The 22,363-nt window shown below is 38.3% G+C and overlaps 2 protein-coding genes across 4 annotated transcripts in view; one reads left to right on the plus strand and one right to left on the minus strand.

The window, feature by feature from the left end:
- The window catches only part of LOC134826221 (uncharacterized), a 38,104-nt gene extending 15,887 nt beyond the window's left edge, over window positions 1-22,217 (minus strand). Inside the window, exons 1-5 of the mRNA XM_063838521.1 lie at window positions 21,327-22,217; window positions 21,084-21,163; window positions 19,623-20,530; window positions 19,330-19,429; window positions 13,879-14,006 (exon numbers count right to left, since the gene is read on the minus strand). Of these exons, the coding sequence (XP_063694591.1) occupies window positions 13,879-14,006; window positions 19,330-19,429; window positions 19,623-20,530; window positions 21,084-21,163; window positions 21,327-22,153 (2,043 nt within the window). The 5' untranslated portion in view covers window positions 22,154-22,217. The remainder of the gene's footprint in view (window positions 1-13,878; window positions 14,007-19,329; window positions 19,430-19,622; window positions 20,531-21,083; window positions 21,164-21,326) is intronic.
- Window positions 892-5,007, plus strand: LOC134815495 (calcium-binding protein P-like). 3 transcript variants are annotated; one of them, XM_063824042.1, is made up of 4 exons: window positions 892-1,219; window positions 1,256-1,330; window positions 3,591-3,698; window positions 3,877-5,007. In XM_063824042.1, exons 1-4 carry the CDS (start codon window positions 916-918, stop codon window positions 4,128-4,130), a joined length of 741 nt encoding a protein of 246 aa, XP_063680112.1. In that variant the 5' UTR covers window positions 892-915; the 3' UTR covers window positions 4,131-5,007. The 3 variants fall into 3 exon arrangements, with proteins under 3 accessions (XP_063680112.1, XP_063680118.1, XP_063680105.1); XM_063824048.1 differs by having other exon boundaries at window positions 892-1,165; window positions 1,238-1,330; XM_063824035.1 differs by having other exon boundaries at window positions 892-1,330.
- Window positions 22,218-22,363: the final 146 nt, after the last annotated feature.

Raw genomic sequence — 22,363 nt, forward strand, 5'->3', positions numbered from 1 at the left:
ATAGCGTTCTTTGAAAGTAAGTTTTTATCGCATAAAAAACATCCATCCCAACCATAGATATAGTCGATCAAAAATTTAAAACACTCTCAACTTCTATTTATTTATCTAATTTGCACGTGGGCGGTCGTACAAAAAGAATCTTTAGAATTATAATATAGACTAGAAAGCCCGTTACGTGGTCACAGGGAGGGAATTTGCAGTTTTATTGCATCAAAAATATCCATCACAACCGAAGACACAGCCGATTAAAATTTATCTCGCACTGAATGAGTGAACACAACGTAATTACCACAAAATGACGTTAAAACAATCTTTGCACGTGCATGTGCGCGTTTCAACACCATTACCATGGTTACTATGCAACTACATATTTCTCATCTGATTAGCACGTGGGCGGTCGTACAAAAAGAATCTTTAGAATTATAATATAGAAGACTAGAAAGCCCGTTGTCACAGGGAGGAAGCTAGTAGTATTTGTTGGTAGTCAGTCTTTATTGCATCAAAAAATATCCATCACAACCGATGATAGAGCCGATTGAAATGTTGTTCGCACTGAACACAACGTAATTACCACAAAACCGAAAATGGCGCTCGCAAATCTTTGCACGTGCACGTGCGTGTAACAACCCTCATAACCATGGTTACTATGCAACTTCCTATTTCTCATCTTATTTGCACGTGGGCGGTCGTACAGACAGAAATAATTTTTTGAATTATAAGTAAGATCGTGATGTCGTTATTCTTGAGTTATCAATATTTATAAGATCAATTTAACAGATTCTCTTTTCTATCATTCGGCTAGCTTAATTATCATTTACCAACTAGTTTTATTTTTCAAGAATACTATCTCTATCAATTATCATTTATTCATCAAGTTTATCCTCTAGCAAAGTTTACAGCGTGAAGTTGACAGCGATGGACTCAGAAAAGGGAGGAGCTGCTCCCCCGCCTTATACTGCCCCAGGCTATCCTTCACCTCAACAAGGCTATCCTCCCGCACCCCCTCAAGCAAGTTATCCTCCCGCACTCCCTCAAGCAAGTTATCCTCCCCAAGCAAGTTATCCACCTGTACCCCCTCAAGCAAGTTATCCTCCCCAAGCAAGTTATCCTCCCGCACCCCCTCAAGCAAGTTATCCTCCCCAAGCAAGTTATCCTCCCCAAGCAAGTTATCCGCCTCAAGCAAGTTATCCTCCCCAAGCAAGTTATCCGCCCCAAGCAAGTTATCCGCCCCAAGCAGGCTATCCGCCCCAAGCAGGCTACCCCGTACAACAATATCCGGCCCAAAATGTGGTAGTGGGAAATCCAGGCTATCCCGGACAAGCAGTTCCAGGTAATTATCACTACACTTATTGTTGGTGCTGTATCTAATTATCACTACAGTTATTGTTGGTGCTGTATCTAATTATCACTTCAGTTATTGTTGGTGCTGTATCTAATTATCACTTCAGTTATTGTTGGTGCTGTATCTAATTATCACTACAGTTATTGTTGGTGCTGTATCTAATTATCACTTCAGTTATTGTTGGTGCTGTATCTAATTATCACTACAGTTATTGTTGGTGCTGTATCTAATTATCACTTCAGTTATTGTTGGTGCTGTATCTAATTATCACTACAGTTATTGTTGGTGCTGTATCTAATTATCACTACAGTTATTGTTGGTGCTGTATCTAATTATCACTTCAGTTATTGTTGGTGCTGTTTCTAATTATCACTACAGTTATTATTGGTGCTGTATCTAATTATCACTTCAGTTATTGTTGGTGCTGTTTCTAATTATCACTTCAGTTATTGTTGGTGCTGTATCTAATTATCACTACAGTTATTGTTGGTGATGTTTCTAATTATCACTACAGTTATTGTTGGTGCTGTATCTAATTATCACTACAGTTATTGTTGGTGATGTTTCTAATTATCACTACAGTTATTGTTGGTGCTGTATCTAATTATCACTACAGTTATTGTTGGTGCTGTATCTAATTATCACTACAGTTATTGTTGGTGCTGTATTTAATTATCACTACAGTTGTTGTTGGTGCTGTTTCTAATTATCACTACAGTTATTGTTGGTGCTGTATCTAATTATCACTTCAGTTATTGTTGGTGCTGTTTCTAATTATCACTACAGTTATTGTTGGTGCTGTATCTAATTATCACTACAGTTATTGTTGGTGCTGTATCTAATTATCACTACAGTTATTGTTGGTGCTGTATCTAATTATCACTACAGTTATTGTTGGTGCTGTATCTAATTATCACTTCAGTTATTGTTGGTGCTGTTTCTAATTATCACTTCAGTTATTGTTGGTGCTGTTTCTAATTATCACTTAAGTTATTGTTGGTGCTGTTTCTAATTATCACTACAGTTATTGTTGGTGCTGTATCTAATTATCACTACAGTTATTGTTGGTGCTGTATCTAATTATCACTACAGTTATTATTGGTGCTGTATCTAATTATCACTACAGTTATTATTGGTGCTGTATCTAATTATCACTACAGTTATTGTTGGTGCTGTATCTAATTATCACTTCAGTTATTGTTGGTGCTGTATCTAATTATCACTACAGTTATTGTTGGTGCTGTATCTAATTAACACTTCAGTTATTGTTGGTGCTGTATCTTATTATCACTTCAGTTATTGTTGGTGCTGTATCTAATTATCACTACAGTTATTGTTGGTGCTGTATCTAATTATCACTACAGTTGTTGTTGGTGCTGTATCTAATTATCACTTCAGTTATTGTTGGTGCTGTATCTAATTATCACTACAGTTGTTGTTGGTGCTGTTTCTAATTATCACTTAAGTTATTGTCGGTGCTGTATCTAATTATCACTTCAGTTATTATTGGTGCTGTATCTAATTATCACTTCAGTTATTGTTGGTGCTGTATCTAATTATCACTACAGTTATTGTTGGTGCTGTATCTAATTATCACTACAGTTATTGTTGGTGCTGTTTCTAATTATCACTACAGTTATTGTTGGTGCTGTATCTAATTATCACTACAGTTGTTGTTGGTGCTGTTTCTAATTATCACTTCAGTTATTGTTGGTGCTGTTTCTAATTATCACTACAGTTATTATTGGTGCTGTTTCTGATTATCACTTCAGTTATTGTTGGTGCTGTATCTAATTATCACTACAGTTATTGTTGGTGCTGTATCTAATTATCACTTCAGTTATTGTTGGTGCTGTATCTAATTATCACTACAGTTATTGTTGGTGCTGTATCTAATTATCACTACAGTTGTTGTTGGTGCTGTTTCTAATTATCACTTCAGTTATTGTTGGTGCTGTTTCTAATTATCACTACAGTTATTATTGGTGCTGTTTCTGATTATCACTTCAGTTATTGTTGGTGCTGTATCTAATTATCACTACAGTTATTGTTGGTGCTGTATCTAATTATCACTTCAGTTATTGTTGGTGCTGTATCTAATTATCACTACAGTTATTGTTGGTGCTGTATCTAATTATCACTTCAGTTATTGTTGGTGCTGTATCTAATTATCACTTCAGTTATTGTTGGTGCTGTATCTAATTATCACTTCAGTTATTGTTGGTGCTGTATCTAATTATCACTTCAGTTATTGTTGGTGCTGTTTCTAACTGTATGGGATGCAACATGGAGAGCGGGATGTATGGTAGATACGGAGGTAACGTTGGAGGTCGTTATGGTCATAACCAATATAACGGTGAGAGCAATAGTACCAGTCCAGTACGCACATGTGTACGCACAGTGTCCAGTACGCACATCGCACATGCACCAATTAATTGCTATCACAAAAGCGAGTTTCACAAACATTTTCAGTATCACCAACAAATATTTTCTACATTTCTACATTTTATATTATTTCCTTTCTATTTTTGCAGGGCCGGGGATTGGAGCGAGACCGTGTAGAATCTGTCAAGTAGTTTTCATAGGTGTGGCAGTACTAGTCCTGATAATAATGGGTGCTACATGGCCCAGTTACAGCTGGGGTCTGCCAATCCCTCACTTCCCTATTGTACTCTTTCTGGGAGTTGCTACTATCTTCTTCATATTCATGTATTCCATTACAACGTGCCAGAAGGCTAGATTCCCCCACACGTGTGACGCCAAAAAGGATCAATCTATATGGTTGTAACTGAGATACAGAGGAAAAAAGGAACTTTTGTTTTAGAGATGGTTTTGATCTCCGTAACCTTGGTAACCTTGGTAACCTTGGTAACCTTGGTACCTTGGTAACCTTGGTACCTTGGTAACCTTGGTAACCTTGGTAACCTTGGTAACCTTGGTACCTTGGTAACCTTGGTAACCTTGGTAACCTTGGTAACCATTAACACTTACAAAGTTAGTTATGAGATAAGTAAACGTCTCTTATAAAGAGACTGGCTAAAAATATCTGTTATGTACAGTGTACTCAGGACATCTTTGGTATTAAATGAGACCATTTAGTGACTTTTATTAATTATTACCACCTCTGTTTCCTTGAAACATAATTTAATAATTAACAATAATAATTATTAATTATGTTGAGAAAATCCAGAAGTTGTCAAGTTTTAGCATAATCTTGTCAGTTTGCTAATTTTAAAGATCTTAAAGGTAATTAATAAACATTGGTAGTAGAAGAATATAAATTATTTTATCATTTTCTTTCAAGATTTGTGTGCTACATTTTTATTGAGTGACCCAGTTGATAATGATGGGTATGGCGCGCTCGAACTTGCACCCTTTTGAAGTTTTGATTGCAAGAAAGAGGACGCCTTATATAGTTATATGGGCATCACGTGTAACACTAAGTACCCACCCTTTGTACTAAAATCTCTCTGGAGTTGACTGTATCTTAATGTCAGCTGATTTTAAGATAAAAAACACGTCTTGAACTACTCTGCTTCATAAGCAATACTAGTTCAGTTACGGTTATGATGATATCCGGTATTTCTTTTAGATGAAAACAAGCTGAAACTGGTTTCAGAGCTTATTTTTTCTATATATTTGGTTTCATGTTTATTTTTTCTAAAGATTGGTTAGTTTCTCTTTTATAGTCGTTAAGCTTAAATAGTATTACATGACAGTATATATCGAAGCTAACCTAATTATGATATATGTACCAACGCTACATAATATGCAGTAATGGGAGAGAGAGCGAGAAAATGTGAGCCATTTTATGTCACATTTGTGGTACAAAACCATCAAATAAACCAATTACCGTCGGCCGATTTAAAAAAATTTGCTTATTGGCTTCGTCAGAGTTTTGTCGTTACTATACCGAAAAAATCAGTCCCGTAACTGTTACTGTTTTTTTAAATATAGCCGCTCGGAAATTTCCTGCACACACACAGATTTATTGAGATTATCATTTAAGATACCATAGAAACATCTTATAGCTTTATCAATAGAAATTAGTATAACAAAATTGCCGCTGATCAGATAATGTTAACGCTATACAACAGAGCTCTAGTATACTGTATACTACAGTAATGTAGTATACTGTATACTACAGAGCTATAGTATACTGTATACTACAGTAATGTAGTATACTGTATACTACAGAGCTCTAGTATACTGTATACTACAGTAATGTAGTATACTGTATACTACAGAGTTCTAGTATACTGTATACTACAGAGCTCTAGTATACTGTATACTACAGTAATACTACAGAGCTCTAGTATACTGTATACTACAGAGTTCTAGTATACTGTATACTACAGAGCTCTAGTATACTGTATACTACAGAGCTCTAGTATACTGTATACTACAGAGTTCTAGTATACTGTATACTACAGTAATACTACAGAGCTCTAGTAAACTGTATACTACAGAGCTCTAGTATACTGTATACTACAGAGCTCTAGTATACTGTATACTACAGAGCTCTAGTATACTGTATACTACAGTAATACTACAGAGCTCTAGTATACTGTATACTACAGAGCTCTAGTATACTGTATACTACAGTAATGTTTTTTTATCTAGACACTTATTTTACTTCGGAGTATTCCAACAGCCATATTGTTACACAAGTGCAACCAGCCAATTACAGGAAGCCGAAGGATTTGTTTTTAGCCAGTGACGGTTAAGGTAGTGTGTACCATACTTTGAAAAAAATTACTAATGATAATTTGAAGTCCGGTTAAAACTGATCTTTAAAAATGTTTGCTCAGAACGTAGCGTTGATAGACTTTACGATAATTTTCAACATTTTCTGCAAACATTTTGCTATATTTTACTATGTATAATATAGATATATATAACATATATGCAGTGGGCTCCTTGTAACATGAGCGTGTATATATCGAGACATTTACAAATCTAATAAGGTACTAGTAACTAGAGGCTCAAGTTCTCAACCTAATAATATCTGGGTTTACCTGACTTTACCTTAGTTTCGTTACAGTTGTCATGTTCTGTCAAAATGGCACCACCTATCTGGAAGTATCATTACCTCCAGAAAACAGAACAGATGTTGAAACCTTCAGCACATTTTGCTCAGTGTCCCTACAGTTTGTAAAGTACGCCTCACTACCTGTGGGTTTTGCAATAATCCTGCTCACTACCTCCGCTTTCATTGCTCTGAAGTCCCGCTTTAAGATGACGGATAATGGTACGGGGGTTATCTTCATGGCAGTGGTTACCCTAGACTTTCTAAACGGCTGGCTATGTTTCAGACTGTTTGAACAGCTTGGGTTCAGGAAGATAATATCATTTAGCGCCGACACTACGAGGCTGATATTGGAGTGGGGGACCTGGCTCATTCTGTACACATCATGGGTTCTCAAGTTCTTCCTCTGCGCGTACCAGATGCACAGGTTCCTGATGGGGAATCTAAACGTGTCGTGGTATCCAGCGCGACCCAACCTTTCAAGAGCACCAACACCCCTGAGCAAGAGAGCTGGGTACGCTATAGTGGCAGTCTCCCTGATCTGGTCCCTAGCCCAGATGACGGTCATGTACCTGACGAGTTACTACAATATTAAACACGTGTCCGTTCCTTTTCTAGGGATTCAGACTATGGTACTGTTTGCTTGCAGCTGGTTAGTAGCAGGACTTTACATCTTCACTAGATACGATTCCTCGTCCAGTCCTCTGGAGAGGTTTATAGCTAGCACTATCGGTCTCAACTGTGTCTTCACCCTTCTAGCGGACACCTTCCTCACATACGGCGACTTGAGCTGCTTGTTCGGCTACTCCACCCCCAGTTACATGAAACCAATGTGCTACTGTATCTTAGCTCGGTTTCTCAGTTACTCGGACAGTATCTTCTTCTCTGCAACTCTGTTCCGGAGCAGTGTGGTGAGGAGATATTTCCTGGAGGCGATAAGAAGACCAGGCACTAACCAGAAGGAACAGCTCTCTGGCGAGGAGAAGAGGAGGTCTCTGGTGCAGACCTTGTCTGAAGATGACATGAACAGTTACCCTGTTAATGCAGATACTAGGAACCAAAATAACTTTAGAAGAGTTACCATAAATGATGAGTAGGTGTTGACTGCATTACTGGCATGCTGTGTTAAGCATGCAGTTATGTGTTTTTACGCTCGGCAGATCTTGTCATATGATCAATCATCTAACATTATAGCCAAGGTGTAGGAAGCGGGGGGCAGGGGCCATCCCCCCTTCTCAGTAATAGTTGTAACTATATGTATTAAAAAGAAGGTCTTTTAACGATAGTTACGGAGATAAGCGAATATATTATGTGTGTTAAATGTTCATTATATTTAAATATGTGTGTATATCTTTAATATAAATTGATTGTAATTAAATATTTTAAGGCATTAGTGCAGAGTAATGCCTCCGGGTAGTGCTCCTCAATCAATCAATCAATCAAATAATAATAATAATAAATTGAATTATAAACACTGCTTTTAAGTTGTAAAACTTTTACTCAGCAGTGTGAGAACAACTACATACAAAAGAACAAACTGAGATAAGTGCCACAAAAACTCTATCCTAAAATAACAGCCTTCCCAGCAATACACGATTTATTAATATAACTCAGTAACCTAGAGTCTCGAGTTCATGAATAAAGTTTTTCCAAATCATGATTTGATAAACTGAACAGATAAGTCTTGAGGGCCGATTTGAAGCTGTTACTAGTAGGACAGCTTTGAACAGACAGAGAAAGGTTGTTGAAGATTTTGGGACCTATCACGCTGAAAGATCTTTGGCCTGCTAATGAATAAGCGTGTGGAACACCGAACAATCAACTTGAGAGAGTGACCATGATGGGAGTACCGAAACATTTGTTGGAGGTATTCTAGGGCAGATCCTACAATCGCCTTGTGGTTGTGAGCAAGTAGTGCTAGCTTGAACACCACACGTTTTCGGACATCCAGCCAATGGAGTTTCTTTAGGTCATCACCCAATGATCATGTTTATATTTACCAGTGACAGCTTTGGCTGCAGCGTTTTGAATTAACTGTAGCTGGTGCCATACTTTTTCAGTTGCACCGAAGAAGAGGCCATTGCAGTAATCAAGGCAGGTTTGAAATTGTTTAATTTTCTAACAATATTCATCAATTTATTGTTGAATTGAGCGTGAATCATTGTTAAATTCATCCATACCGCCGTAAACACACAGCTTAATATTTCCAATCTTTATAATATCGCCCTTATTCTCCCATAATACGTTTATAAATATCTCAGTAAATTATGACTCGACTGGTCGAGTAGTTTTAGATTTGCTTGGTTGGGTATCACATTACGCACGCCTGCGGTCTTATCTACGTTTTTATCTTTGATGGTGTGAGGTCATCGTTTTACTGTGATCCTGCCTTCTTTGTTGTAACTTTGAATGTAGTCCGTTTCAAGTTGTTATCTAAATTTTTTCCCGATCCATGACTCAAAGTGCCGAAGGCACAAAAGAGTCAAGGACAAGGGTTGGCGAACGAGGTTTTTTTTGTATATGGTAGCTCCGCGACCGTGCCTGCGACCGTACATAAGTGCCCGCGCGCACTGTTGTCGCCCACGTTCATACCTGCGCAAAGTTATTTTGCGCGATTATAACCTGAATTAAACAATTGTTGGCGCACGTTGCTGAACTGACCAAGTACATTGTCGATTGTTAATTTCACCATGTACGTATCCCACTAGGCACTAATTGATAGCATATTATTATTATTATTTTGAGTTAGTATTACTATTTTGCACAGATCCGTGTCAGGTTGCATAAACAATAAACATATGGTTACACTTACATATAAATATACATGATTTTCAAATTCAATATGGAATTATATTAACTACGCTCGGCCTGTCACTCCGCCATATCTGCATGCTTATAAAAAGTAAAAACTGGGGTCCCCATACCAGGTTGTGTGGAATATGATAAAATATGCCATCACGGATCGGGAAATTGAGCGGCCATCCACAAAAGAAAAGCGGCCACATTTCTTGTTCTATTATCTTATCGTTCAATTTGATCGTGTCTTATTTTGAGTGTTTGAATATTGTAAGTTGTACAGTATACTGAAAGTCGGGGTTGTTGTACAGTATACTGAAAGTAACGATTATAAATCAAAAATACATTTTTAAAAATTCAGAATTTGAGATAATTCAAGTTGTACTGATTGTTTGTGAAATTGGGATTTAACAATATTTCTAATACCGTAGGCGACATGGGAGAACAAAATATTGTTATCAAGATAAGAGACGGAGATCCTTTGCTGGTCTCAAAAGAACGACTCACAACTGAGAGTCGTATGTTTCGTTACCTAATAGAAGAGCTGAAGTATAATGAGCTTGAAATGGATGATTTTACACCTGAAGCTGTGACCTTGTTTCTAACCTTACTAGAGGACAAACAGTTTGTAGATATTGAAGATCATATGTACAAAGAGATACATAAACTTTCCAGAGTATTTGAAATCGATTGGTTAAATGAAAGCTGTATAAGTTGGTTGAGGAGGAGAATCAACTCGGCCACAAAAACTGCAGACAAGACATTCACATTGAATGAGAGCTGGTATATCTTTATAAAGTGGGAGGATAAAGATATGTTGAACGAGTTAAAGTCCTGTCTATTGGTCCAGGACAATTCAGCATTCATCTCCGAGTATATGTCGGATGTTGACAGACTGGAGGAAGGCAAATAGATCTGATGTTGACATTGGGAGGAAGTAACACTGATCTGTTTCTTCAAACTATAATGCAGAATTTGACCGGGCAAAGAAAACTTCAAGACAAGATAAAGTATCTCCTTCAAAATATAAACCTCGCGTTCTGTAGTGAACGGAATGAAGAACTTTATCTTCATGTTTTTGAAGATGTATCAAATTTACCTGAAATAACAGTAGCTGATATGCAGTTTTCTTTAAAATTGATGTCGGATACTTCAAGATTGGTCACCAGGCGTAGAGAGAGAACGAAAACGAAATCGTTGCTGGTTTATGATAACAAGAAATATTTGGATCAAACTAGTAGCTGTACAAAAAGTAATGAGAATATAAAGGGCATTTCTGAAGATCGCGTTACAACGATGTTCCTGGTGGTCGAGCAATTGCTTCGGGTTTTCTACAAAAACACACCAGATAAAGAAGAGGCAATGACATTTTTAACTTCACTTCAGAACCTCTGCAGCGAGAAAAGGCTCCAAAAAGTATCAGGCGAATACTAAGATACCATTATTGCTGCCTTAAAGTATTCCAATCTTGCACAGTCTGATGATATTATCAATATGCTCAATGAGATTAAGAGTAATGATAAGCTCACCACAAGTCATCAGAACGTTATCATAAAAAGTGATAAGTACCTAATTAAAGTAACAAAAGATAATATGGAGTACAAAGACCTGTTTACCTTTAAACACCCTGGTACAGGAACCTGCACAGAGACAGGTAAATGTGGTTTTATCTTGAGAGCAGCTAAACCAGACAGTAAATCTACATTTGAACTGTGTACAAACAGTGAGGATTATACAGACACTGGATTACACTTCCATGATATCATCTCTGCACATGAAATGTTCTGGTATCGTACTAGGTCAAGACACACAGCTGCTGGTAACAAAGTAACTGTGGTAGGTGGGGGGAAGTGGTGGCACTATTGGTTACCTGACTATACATACTGGGATAATGTAGGGCAGTATATAGCTTATAATGTTACTGATTATATGGTTGCTAAACTAGATAATACTTATTGTTTATTGTTTAAAGTGTTCATTAGGTTTATTAAGTTGTAGTACACTGTACATTATGATTTTGAGTGAGTACAGGACAGGCATTTCACGTATGTTAACTGTTATTATATTATGATTATGTACTTTGCCGGCTGAAATTTGGTAAGTATAAATAACCGTTGCGCTCATAGTTTCAACTCCATTTGCGAGCTGAAATTGGTCACGCCAGAGGGTCATTTTTAGGTCGATTTTCAGTGGTTTTTCTTCTATGTCCCCGTTGCCGGGGGGATTTCGTCAAGTTTAAAATATTATATAGATAAATTGTAGTGTATCAAATCCGTCATAGTTCATAATCTGTCGCGTGATTTGTCAACAAAAAAACAGCTATAAGGCGCCAGAGCTTCAGCGTTTATTTGGGGTGGGGGGATATTCACAATTCACATTTCACATGCTTATAAACTCAGCGGGTATATTATATCATTATAAAATTGCCGGGGTTATGTGTGTTGTAACATGCAGTTCCAATATATTTACATACACGCGGCAGGTGGAAACTCACGTGCGATTGATGTTATGTTTTAATATACACAAGAACTAATAATGCTGTACAACCACAATATGTCACAACCACAATATGTCACACTCACAATATAATATGTCACACTCACAATATGTCACAACCACAATATGTCACACTCACAATATGTCACAACCACAATATGTCACACTCACAATATGTCACAACCACAATATGTCACACTCACAATATGTCACAACCACAGTATGTAATCTGGTTGATTAGGTTTACAGCTTCAGAAATGCGCCGTGAAACTAGGAGACACATTACTCACTGCATGACTACCCCCCCGACTAATGCAAGGAACATCACACACGGACATGCAGGAGGCGCTGAAGAGGGGGCTAGATGCTCTTGTAGCAGGGTGCTACCCTGCTACTGATGGTGCTACCCTACTACTGATGGTGCTACCCTGCTACTGATGGTGCTACCCTGCTACTGATGGTGCTACCCTGCTACTGATGGTGCTACCCTGCTACTGATGGTGCTACCCTGCTACTGATGGTGCTACCCTGCTACTGATGGTGCTACCCTGCTACTGATGGTGCTACCCTGCTACTGATGGTGCTACCCTGCTACTGATGGTGCTACCCTGCTACTGATGGTGCTACCCTGCTACTGATGGTGCTATCCTGCTACTGATGGTGCTACCCTGCTACTGATGGTGCTACCCTGCTACTGATGGTGCTACCTTGCTACTGATGGTGCTACCCTGCTACTGATGGTGCTACCCTGCTACTGATGGTGCTACCCTGCTACTGATGGTGCTACCCTGCTACTGATGGTGCTACCCTGCTACTGATGGTGCTACCCTGCTACTGATGGTGCTACCCTGCTACTGATGGTGCTACCCTGCTACTGATGGTGCTACCCTGCTACTGATGGTGCTACCCTGCTACTGATGGTGCTATCCTGCTACTGATGGTGCTACCCTGCTACTGATGGTGCTACCCTGCTACTGATGGTGCTACCCTGCTACTGATGGTGCTACCCTGCTACTGATGGTGCTACCCTGCTACTGATGGTGCTACCCTGCTACTGATGGTGCTACCCTGCTACTGATGGTGCTACCCTGCTACTGATGGTGCTACCCTGCTACTGATGGTGCTATCCTGCTACTGATGGTGCTACCCTGCTACTGATGGTGCTACCCTGCTACTGATGGTGCTACCCTGCTACTGATGGTGCTACCCTGCTACTGATGGTGCTATCCTGCTACTGATGGTGCTACCCTGCTACTGATGGTGCTACCCTGCTACTGATGGTGCTACCCTGCTACTGATGGTGCTACCCTGCTACTGATGGTGCTACCCTGCTACTGATGGTGCTACCCTGCTACTGATGGTGCTATCCTGCTACTGATGGTGCTACCCTGCTACTGATGGTGCTACCCTGCTACTGATGGTGCTACCCTGCTACTGATGGTGGTAGCAGTTAGTAACCTGAGTAAGGGACTCTGATCGCGTGTGTCTGTCTGTGTCGGCTACTTCGCACTGAACAAGTAAATACTACGCCTCATAATAACACCAACAACAATATTAAATAGCCAAGTTTCAAGTAGTTGAAAGATACAGGTGTACACTGAGAATGTGCGCAGTGCAGTTAGTCTGCACAAGGAACAGTCAATATACAATGTATATTATACATGAGCCGTTACAATAACAAGATAATACTATAATACTACTAACGGTACAGTCAATATACAATGTATATTATACATGAGCCATTACAATAACAAGATAATACTATAATATAACTAACGGTACAGTCAATATACAATGTATATTATACATGAGCCGTTACAATAACAAGATAATACTATAATACTACTAACGGTACAGTCAATATACAATGTATATTATACATGAGCCATTACAATAACAAGATAATACTATAATACTACTAACGGTACAGTCAATATACAATGTATATTATACATGTTTAGTTACAATTACAAGATAATGCTATAATACTACTAACGGTACAGTCAATATACAATGTATATTATACATGTTTAGTTACAATAACAAGATAATACTATAATATAACTAACGGTACAGTCAATATACAATGTATATTATACATGTTTAGTTACAATAACAAGATAATACTATAATACTACTAACGGTACAGTCAATATACAATGTATATTATACATGTTTAGTTACAATAACAAGATAATACTATAATACTACTAACGGTACTGGAGTTGGCAGGATTGAGAGATATCTTGTGTTCTTTACAGCCATCATAGAACCACTCCACGTTACATTTAGCTATCTGCATCACCTCTGACGTATTGTAGAACAGCACACATACTGTCAGACCTAGAGAATATTGTAAACTGTATTATAGTAGCAGTGTTGTAGAACAGCACACATACTGTCAGACCTAGAGAATATTGTAAACTGTATTATAGTAGCAGTGTTGTAGAACAGCACACATACTGTCAGACCTAGAGAATATTGTAAACTGTATTATAGTAGCAGTGTTGTAGAACAGCACACATACTGTCAGACCTAGAGAATATTGTAAACTGTATTATAGTAGCAGTGTTGTAGAACAGCACACATACTGTCAGACCTAGAGAATATTGTAAACTGTATTATAGTAGCAGTGTTGTAGAACAGCACACATACTGTCAGACCTAGAGAATATTGTAAACTGTATTATAGTAGCAGTGTTGTAGAACAGCACACATACTGTCAGACCTAGAGAATATTGTAAACTGTATTATTGTAGCAGTGTTGTAGAACAGCACACATACTGTCAGACCTAGAGAATATTGTAAACTGTATTATTGTAGCAGTGTTGTAGAACAGCACACATACTGTCAGACCTAGAGAATATTGTAAACTGTATTATTGTAGCAGTGTTGTAGAACAGCACACATACTGTCAGACCTAGAGAATATTGTAAACTGTATTATTGTAGCAGTGTTGTAGAACAGCACACATACTGTCAGACCTAGAGAATATTGTAAACTGTATTATAGTAGCAGTGTTGTAGAACAGCACACATACTGTCAGACCTAGAGAATATTGTAAACTGTATTATTGTAGCAGTGTTGTAGAACAGCACACATACTGTCAGACCTAGAGAATATTGTAAACTGTATTATTGTAGCAGTGTTGTAGAACAGCACACATACTGTCAGACCTAGAGAATATTGTAAACTGTATTATTGTAGCAGTGTTGTAGAACAGCACACATACTGTCAGACCTAGAGAATATTGTAAACTGTATTATTGTAGCAGTGTTGTAGAACAGCACACATACTGTCAGACCTAGAGAATATTGTAAACTGTATTATAGTAGCAGTGTTGTAGAACAGCACATATACTGTCAGACCTAGAGAATATTGTAAACTGTATTATAGTAGCAGTGTTGTAGAACAGCACACATACTGTCAGACCTAGAGAATATTGTAAACTGTACTATTGTAGCAGTGTTGTAGAACAGCACACATACTGTCAGACCTAGAGAATATTGTAAACTGTATTATTGTAGCAGTGTTGTAGAACAGCACACATACTGTCAGACCTAGAGAATATTGTAAACTGTATTATTGTAGCAGTGTTGTAGAACAGCACACATACTGTCAGACCTAGAGAATATTGTAAACTGTATTATTGTAGCAGTGTTGTAGAACAGCACACATACTGTCAGACCTAGAGAATATTGTAAACTGTATTATAGTAGCAGTGTTGTAGAACAGTACACATACTGTCAGACCTAGAGAATATTGTAAACTGTATTATTGTAGCAGTGTTGTAGAACAGCACACATACTGTCAGACCTAGAGAATATTGTAAACTGTATTATTGTAGCAGTGTTGTAGAACAGCACACATACTGTCAGACCTAGAGAATATTGTAAACTGTATTATTGTAGCAGTGTTGTAGAACAGCACACATACTGTCAGACCTAGAGAATATTGTAAACTGTATTATTGTAGCAGTGTTGTAGAACAGCACACATACTGTCAGACCTAGAGAATATTGTAAACTGTATTATTGTAGCAGTGTTGTAGAACAGCACACATACTGTCAGACCTAGAGAATATTGTAAACTGTATTATTGTAGCAGTGTTGTAGAACAGCACACATACTGTCAGACCTAGAGAATATTGTAAACTGTATTATAGTAGCAGTGTTGTAGAACAGTACACATACTGTCAGACCTAGAGAATATTGTAAACTGTATTATTGTAGCAGTGTTGTAGAACAGCACACATACTGTCAGACCTAGAGAATATTGTAAACTGTATTATTGTAGCAGTGTTGTAGAACAGCACACATACTGTCAGACCTAGAGAATATTGTAAACTGTATTATAGTAGCAGTGTTGTAGAACAGCACACATACTGTCAGACCTAGAGAATATTGTAAACTGTATTATAGTAGCAGTGTTGTAGAACAGCACATATACTGTCAGACCTAGAGAATATTGTAAACTGTATTATAGTAGCAGTGTTGTAGAACAGCACACATACTGTCAGACCTAGAGAATATTGTAAACTGTATTATTGTAGCAGTGTTGTAGAACAGCACACATACTGTCAGACCTAGAGAATATTGTAAACTGTATTATTGTAGCAGTGTTGTAGAACAGCACACATACTGTCAGACCTAGAGAATATTGTAAACTGTATTATAGTAGCAGTGTTGTAGAACAGTACACATACTGTCAGACCTAGAGAATATTGTAAACTGTATTATTGTAGCAGTGTTGTAGAACAGCACACATACTGTCAGACCTAGAGAATATTGTAAACTGTATTATAGTAGCAGTGTTGTAGAACAGCACACATACTGTCAGACCTAGAGAATATTGTAAACTGTATTATTGTAGCAGTGTTGTAGAACAGCACACATACTGTCAGACCTAGAGAATATTGTAAACTGTATTATAGTAGCAGTGTTGTAGAACAGCACACATACTGTCAGACCTAGAGAATATTGTAAACTGTATTATTGTAGCAGTGTTGTAGAACAGCACATATACTGTCAGACCTAGAGAATATTGTAAACTGTATTATAGTAGCAGTGTTGTAGAACAGCACACATACTGTCAGACCTAGAGAATATTGTAAACTGTATTATAGTAGCAGTGTTGTAGAACAGCACACATACTGTCAGACCTAGAGAATATTGTAAACTGTATTATAGTAGCAGTGTTGTAGAACAGCACATATACTGTCAGACCTAGAGAATATTGTAAACTGTATTATTGTAGCAGTGTTGTAGAATAGCACACATACTGTCAGACCTAGAGAATATTGTAAACTGTATTATAGTAGCAGTGTTGTAGAACAGCACACATACTGTCAGACCTAGAGAATATTGTAAACTGTATTATAGTAGCAGTGTTGTAGAACAGCACACATACTGTCAGACCTAGAGAATATTGTAAACTGTATTATAGTAGCAGTGTTGTAGAACAGCACACATACTGTCAGACCTAGAGAATATTGTAAACTGTATTATTGTAGCAGTGTTGTAGAACAGCACACATACTGTCAGACCTAGAGAATATTGTAAACTGTATTATTGTAGCAGTGTTGTAGAACAGCACACATACTGTCAGACCTAGAAATATTGTAAACTGTATTATAGTAGCAGTGTTGTAGAACAGCACACATACTGTCAGACCTAGAGAATATTGTAAACTGTATTATTGTAGCAGTGTTGTAGAACAGCACACATACTGTCAGACCTAGAGAATATTGTAAACTGTATTATTGTAGCAGTGTTGTAGAACAGTACACATACTGTCAGACCTAGAGAATATTGTAAACTGTATTATTGTAGCAGTGTTGTAGAACAGCACACATACTGTCAGACCTAGAGAATATTGTAAACTGTATTATAGTAGCAGTGTTGTAGAACAGCACACATACTGTCAGACCTAGAGAATATTGTAAACTGTATTATAGTAGCAGTGTTGTAGAACAGCACACATACTGTCAGACCTAGAGAATATTGTAAACTGTATTATAGTAGCAGTGTTGTAGAACAGCACACATACTGTCAGACCTAGAGAATATTGTAAACTGTATTATAGTAGCAGTGTTGTAGAACAGCACACATACTGTCAGACCTAGAGAATATTGTAAACTGTATTATTGTAGCAGTGTTGTAGAACAGCACACATACTGTCAGACCTAGAGAATATTGTAAACTGTATTATAGTAGCAGTGTTGTAGAACAGCACACATACTGTCAGACCTAGAGAATATTGTAAACTGTATTATTGTAGCAGTGTTGTAGAACAGCACACATACTGTCAGACCTAGAGAATATTGTAAACTGTATTATTGTAGCAGTGTTGTAGAACAGCACACATACTGTCAGACCTAGAGAATATTGTAAACTGTATTATAGTAGCAGTGTTGTAGAACAGCACACATACTGTCAGACCTAGAGAATATTGTAAACTGTATTATTGTAGCAGTGTTGTAGAACAGCACACATACTGTCAGACCTAGAGAATATTGTAAACTGTATTATTGTAGCAGTGTTGTAGAACAGTACACATACTGTCAGACCTAGAGAATATTGTAAACTGTATTATAGTAGCAGTGTTGTAGAACAGCACACATACTGTCAGACCTAGAGAATATTGTAAACTGTATTATAGTAGCAGTGTTGTAGAACAGCACACATACTGTCAGACCTAGAGAATATTGTAAACTGTATTATTGTAGCAGTGTTGTAGAACAGCACACATACTGTCAGACCTAGAGAATATTGTAAACTGTATTATTGTAGCAGTGTTGTAGAACAGCACACATACTGTCAGACCTAGAGAATATTGTAAACTGTATTATAGTAGCAGTGTTGTAGAACAGCACACATACTGTCAGACCTAGAGAATATTGTAAACTGTATTATAGTAGCAGTGTTGTAGAACAGCACACATACTGTCAGACCTAGAGAATATTGTAAACTGTATTATAGTAGCAGTGTTGTAGAACAGCACACATACTGTCAGACCTAGAGAATATTGTAAACTGTATTATTGTAGCAGTGTTGTAGAACAGTACACATACTGTCAGACCTAGAGAATATTGTAAACTGTATTATTGTAGCAGTGTTGTAGAACAGCACACATACTGTCAGACCTAGAGAATATTGTAAACTGTATTATTGTAGCAGTGTTGTAGAACAGCACACATACTGTCAGACCTAGAGAATATTGTAAACTGTATTATAGTAGCAGTGTTGTAGAACAGCACACATACTGTCAGACCTAGAGAATATTGTAAACTGTACTATTGTAGCAGTGTTGTAGAACAGCACACATACTGTCAGACCTAGAGAATATTGTAAACTGTATTATTGTAGCAGTGTTGTAGAACAGCACACATACTGTCAGACCTAGAGAATATTGTAAACTGTATTATAGTAGCAGTGTTGTAGAACAGCACACATACTGTCAGACCTAGAGAATATTGTAAACTGTACTATTGTAGCAGTATTGTTAGTTTCACTAATCACACTATTCAAACTTTACCTGATGATATTTACTAGGCTTAACATTTAAAATGTTAACATAATATTGCTTTAATTGAATAGTAACACTACTATAAACACTATCATGTAACACTACTATAAACACTCCCTATGTAACAGTATAGCACTGTACCTGTTACAGAGAGTATTTTCCCAGGCCAGTACGGCCGCCCCTGACCAGGTGTATATTTGGCAATCACCACATCTCCGATCCCGAAAGGGTTATTGGTCTCCTGAAAATGAAACATGATTATGTTTCTGCTGTTGGTAAAGGATTATGAACAATTAGCATATTTTACTTAAAAGCATAACTCTAGAGTTTAGAGTAGATGTAGTGTACCCCCACCCCCACCCCCACCCCCACCCCCACCCCCACCCCCACCCCCACCCCCACCCCCACCCCCACCCCCACCCCGAGTAGATTACCGTGAACATTTCTTCAGATGTATCCTTAAATTCAGTTTCGTTTGACTCAGTCCTTCTTCTTTTGGAGCCGTTATTGTGGAGCTTGAAACGAGCAGGTTTGCCCCGCTTAATTGGAGTTATCTCCAGTTTAAATTCACGGGGACACCACATGGGCCACTCTAAATCAACGAAAGGGAGTTTTGCGGAGTTTTCAGCAAGTACCGAACTTAGCACTTTTTGGTCATCAATTGAGTGTGACCGCATCCTGAAATGTTGTGAAACCTCTTCTAACTTCCTCTGCACCGTGGCTGGGTCCTCAGACTGGGTGTTATGGCATACATTCACCTCTTTTGGAGGTTTGTTTTGTGTGATGAACTTTTCACCAAATTTCAATTTAGGTTTCTTGATCTTGTTCGGCTCGATTTCACCAAATTTCAATTTAGGTTTCTTGATCTTGTTCGGCTCGAGCCCGTCCAGCCAATTTTCGGTGACAATTTTAGCTTTTTCAAGTTTCTGCTTTTTTGGGCTATTAGGATTGGATCTTGGCTGAGATGGCTTGAAACCTTTTGTCTGAAGTTGCTTAGAGTTCTTTTCGGCGGATTCTTTAGGAGTAACTTCTTTGGTTTTTGTTGCTGCAGTATCCACCGGTGCTGATGCGGCCTCCTGAAGAAAATTAGCTACTCCATCGATAGACTTCTTGTTGTGGTGGGAAGTGCTCTGAAAGGCGGTATTCTGACGAGATGTTGGTGTAACTGCCGGTAAGGATTCAGAATGGTAAGAGAATGTAGCTTCAGTCACGGGGTCAGCAGAGGCACCTACTATAGAGCTCTTCATCGACTTGTAGTCAGAGTATTTTAGTTTCTGTAGTTTCGTTTTGGTACATTCATTGTCAGAATTCTCCGACTCACAGCCACTTTCGAACGACAATCCTGAAAAAATCAATTTATTTCAATGATGTTTCCAGTTTAAATTCCCTTGGGGGGGGGGGGGGGGGGAGGGTCCAACTACATTTTTGTACACTACTTTAGCGTACATTTGGCAAAAATCTGATGGCCATGTACATTAATGGTCATAAAAAATGTACAAAAAATCGGAAATCCCTGGAAACGGAACAGGAAAAAACATATTTTGTACATTTTTGTACATGCACATTTGGCAAAAATCTGGTGGCCAAACAGGAAAAAATATATTTTGTACATGTACATTTGGCAAAAATCTGATGGCCAAACAGGAAAAAACATATTTTGTACATTTTTGTACATGTACATTTGGCAAAATGGCCATGTACAAAAATGTAGTTGGACCCCCCCTCCCTTTGAACATTTCTCAACACATACTCTAAGCACATTTGACAACACGAGACAAAAGAAATCAGTATATACAGTAGTATCAGTATAAATCAGTAGCAAAATAGATTTATAAACTATCTAGTCCTTGTTAGTGACGGGTGGTTACTTTAAATGTGTTAATTGACCTACTAACCTAGCTTAGCTTTTAACTTTTTGTGATATTGCGAAGGAAACTGCTCCGAAATATATCCACACTGAGAAGCCGCACTATGCCTGCAAAGATTTAGCAAAAGTCAATTCTCTACTCAGAAGATAAAAGTTTTAACGAAATTTCTCTACACCAAATAAAGTTGGACTGAGGACTGAGGTGAGCTGTGTGTACAGCACTGCATTAGTATTACTGAGGAGTGCGCTGTGTCTACAGCACTGCATTTACCTGTGAGTATCTGCTACTAGTATCCCACTATAAACACAGCCGTTAACCGTGTGAGATACCATCATCACCTTCTCGCTCTGCAGCTCCACATCGCATATAACCCTTTCCCCGCTAGAACCAGGTTTCTGTGGTGATTTGCTTGAGGAGGCTCCCTGCATAACTCGGGGCACGTTTATGTTGCACTGAGTACCAGTAGTTTTGTTGTTTTGAGGTGTTATCTTATTGTGAGGTGCCACCTTCACGTAGGAGGTTATGATATGCGCTTGTTCGGACAAGTCACTCCCTTCCGGGGCATCGTTAAAGAAGGGGTTTTTCTTCTTAATCTTGGGAGAGTAGAGTATCGGCGATAAATTCACTGATTTTGACTTAGGGGTCGTTGGTTTTCTAGATCCTCCTTGCTTGACTGGAGTCCTCCTCAGTATATTAGGAACAGACCGCGGAGGGGTGAGAGTTAAAGATTTAGGTGGCTGAGGTCGAGGGGAAGTGAACTGGAGCAGAGATGTCTGTATTTGAGGAGAAGGTGGTCCACCAGAAGGCAACGTGACACTGGAGATTGTTGGAGTTGGAGCAACGAACTTCTTATCAAGATACGGATATGAGAGTATCTGAGGAGGCTGTATAGGCTCCTGTTTAATGTCCAGTTGCGTGGTCGGGATAGCTGGAGGATCAGGAGTAGAAGCAGCAGGAGTAGAAGCAGCAGGAGTAGCACCAGACACACGAGTACCACGACACTTCCTATCTACATTTGAAACCTTCTTCGCTTTGTTGATTCGACCGTAGGTTTGCTTGACAATAGTGAGCCGGGGAGAGGTGGTGTCGCAGCTCATAAATCAACTAAAACATCGTCATTTCCTCCTCTTCATTGCTCCATCTCCGGTTGAATCATGACCTATGTGGAAAGTAGATCAAAGTCAAAGTCAACATTCCTCTGGCCACAGTAAGCTAATTATATAATTAAAATTAGGAATTTCTGACAGCGTAATGGTCACAAAGAAGGCACCTAAGGCCGCCAGAAAGGATTGAACAATGAAATGAAA

The sequence above is a fragment of the Bolinopsis microptera genome, chromosome 1 (assembly GCF_026151205.1).
Source record: "Bolinopsis microptera isolate Bmic1 chromosome 1, MBARI_Bmic_1.0, whole genome shotgun sequence".
Lineage (NCBI taxonomy): Eukaryota > Metazoa > Ctenophora > Tentaculata > Lobata > Bolinopsidae > Bolinopsis > Bolinopsis microptera.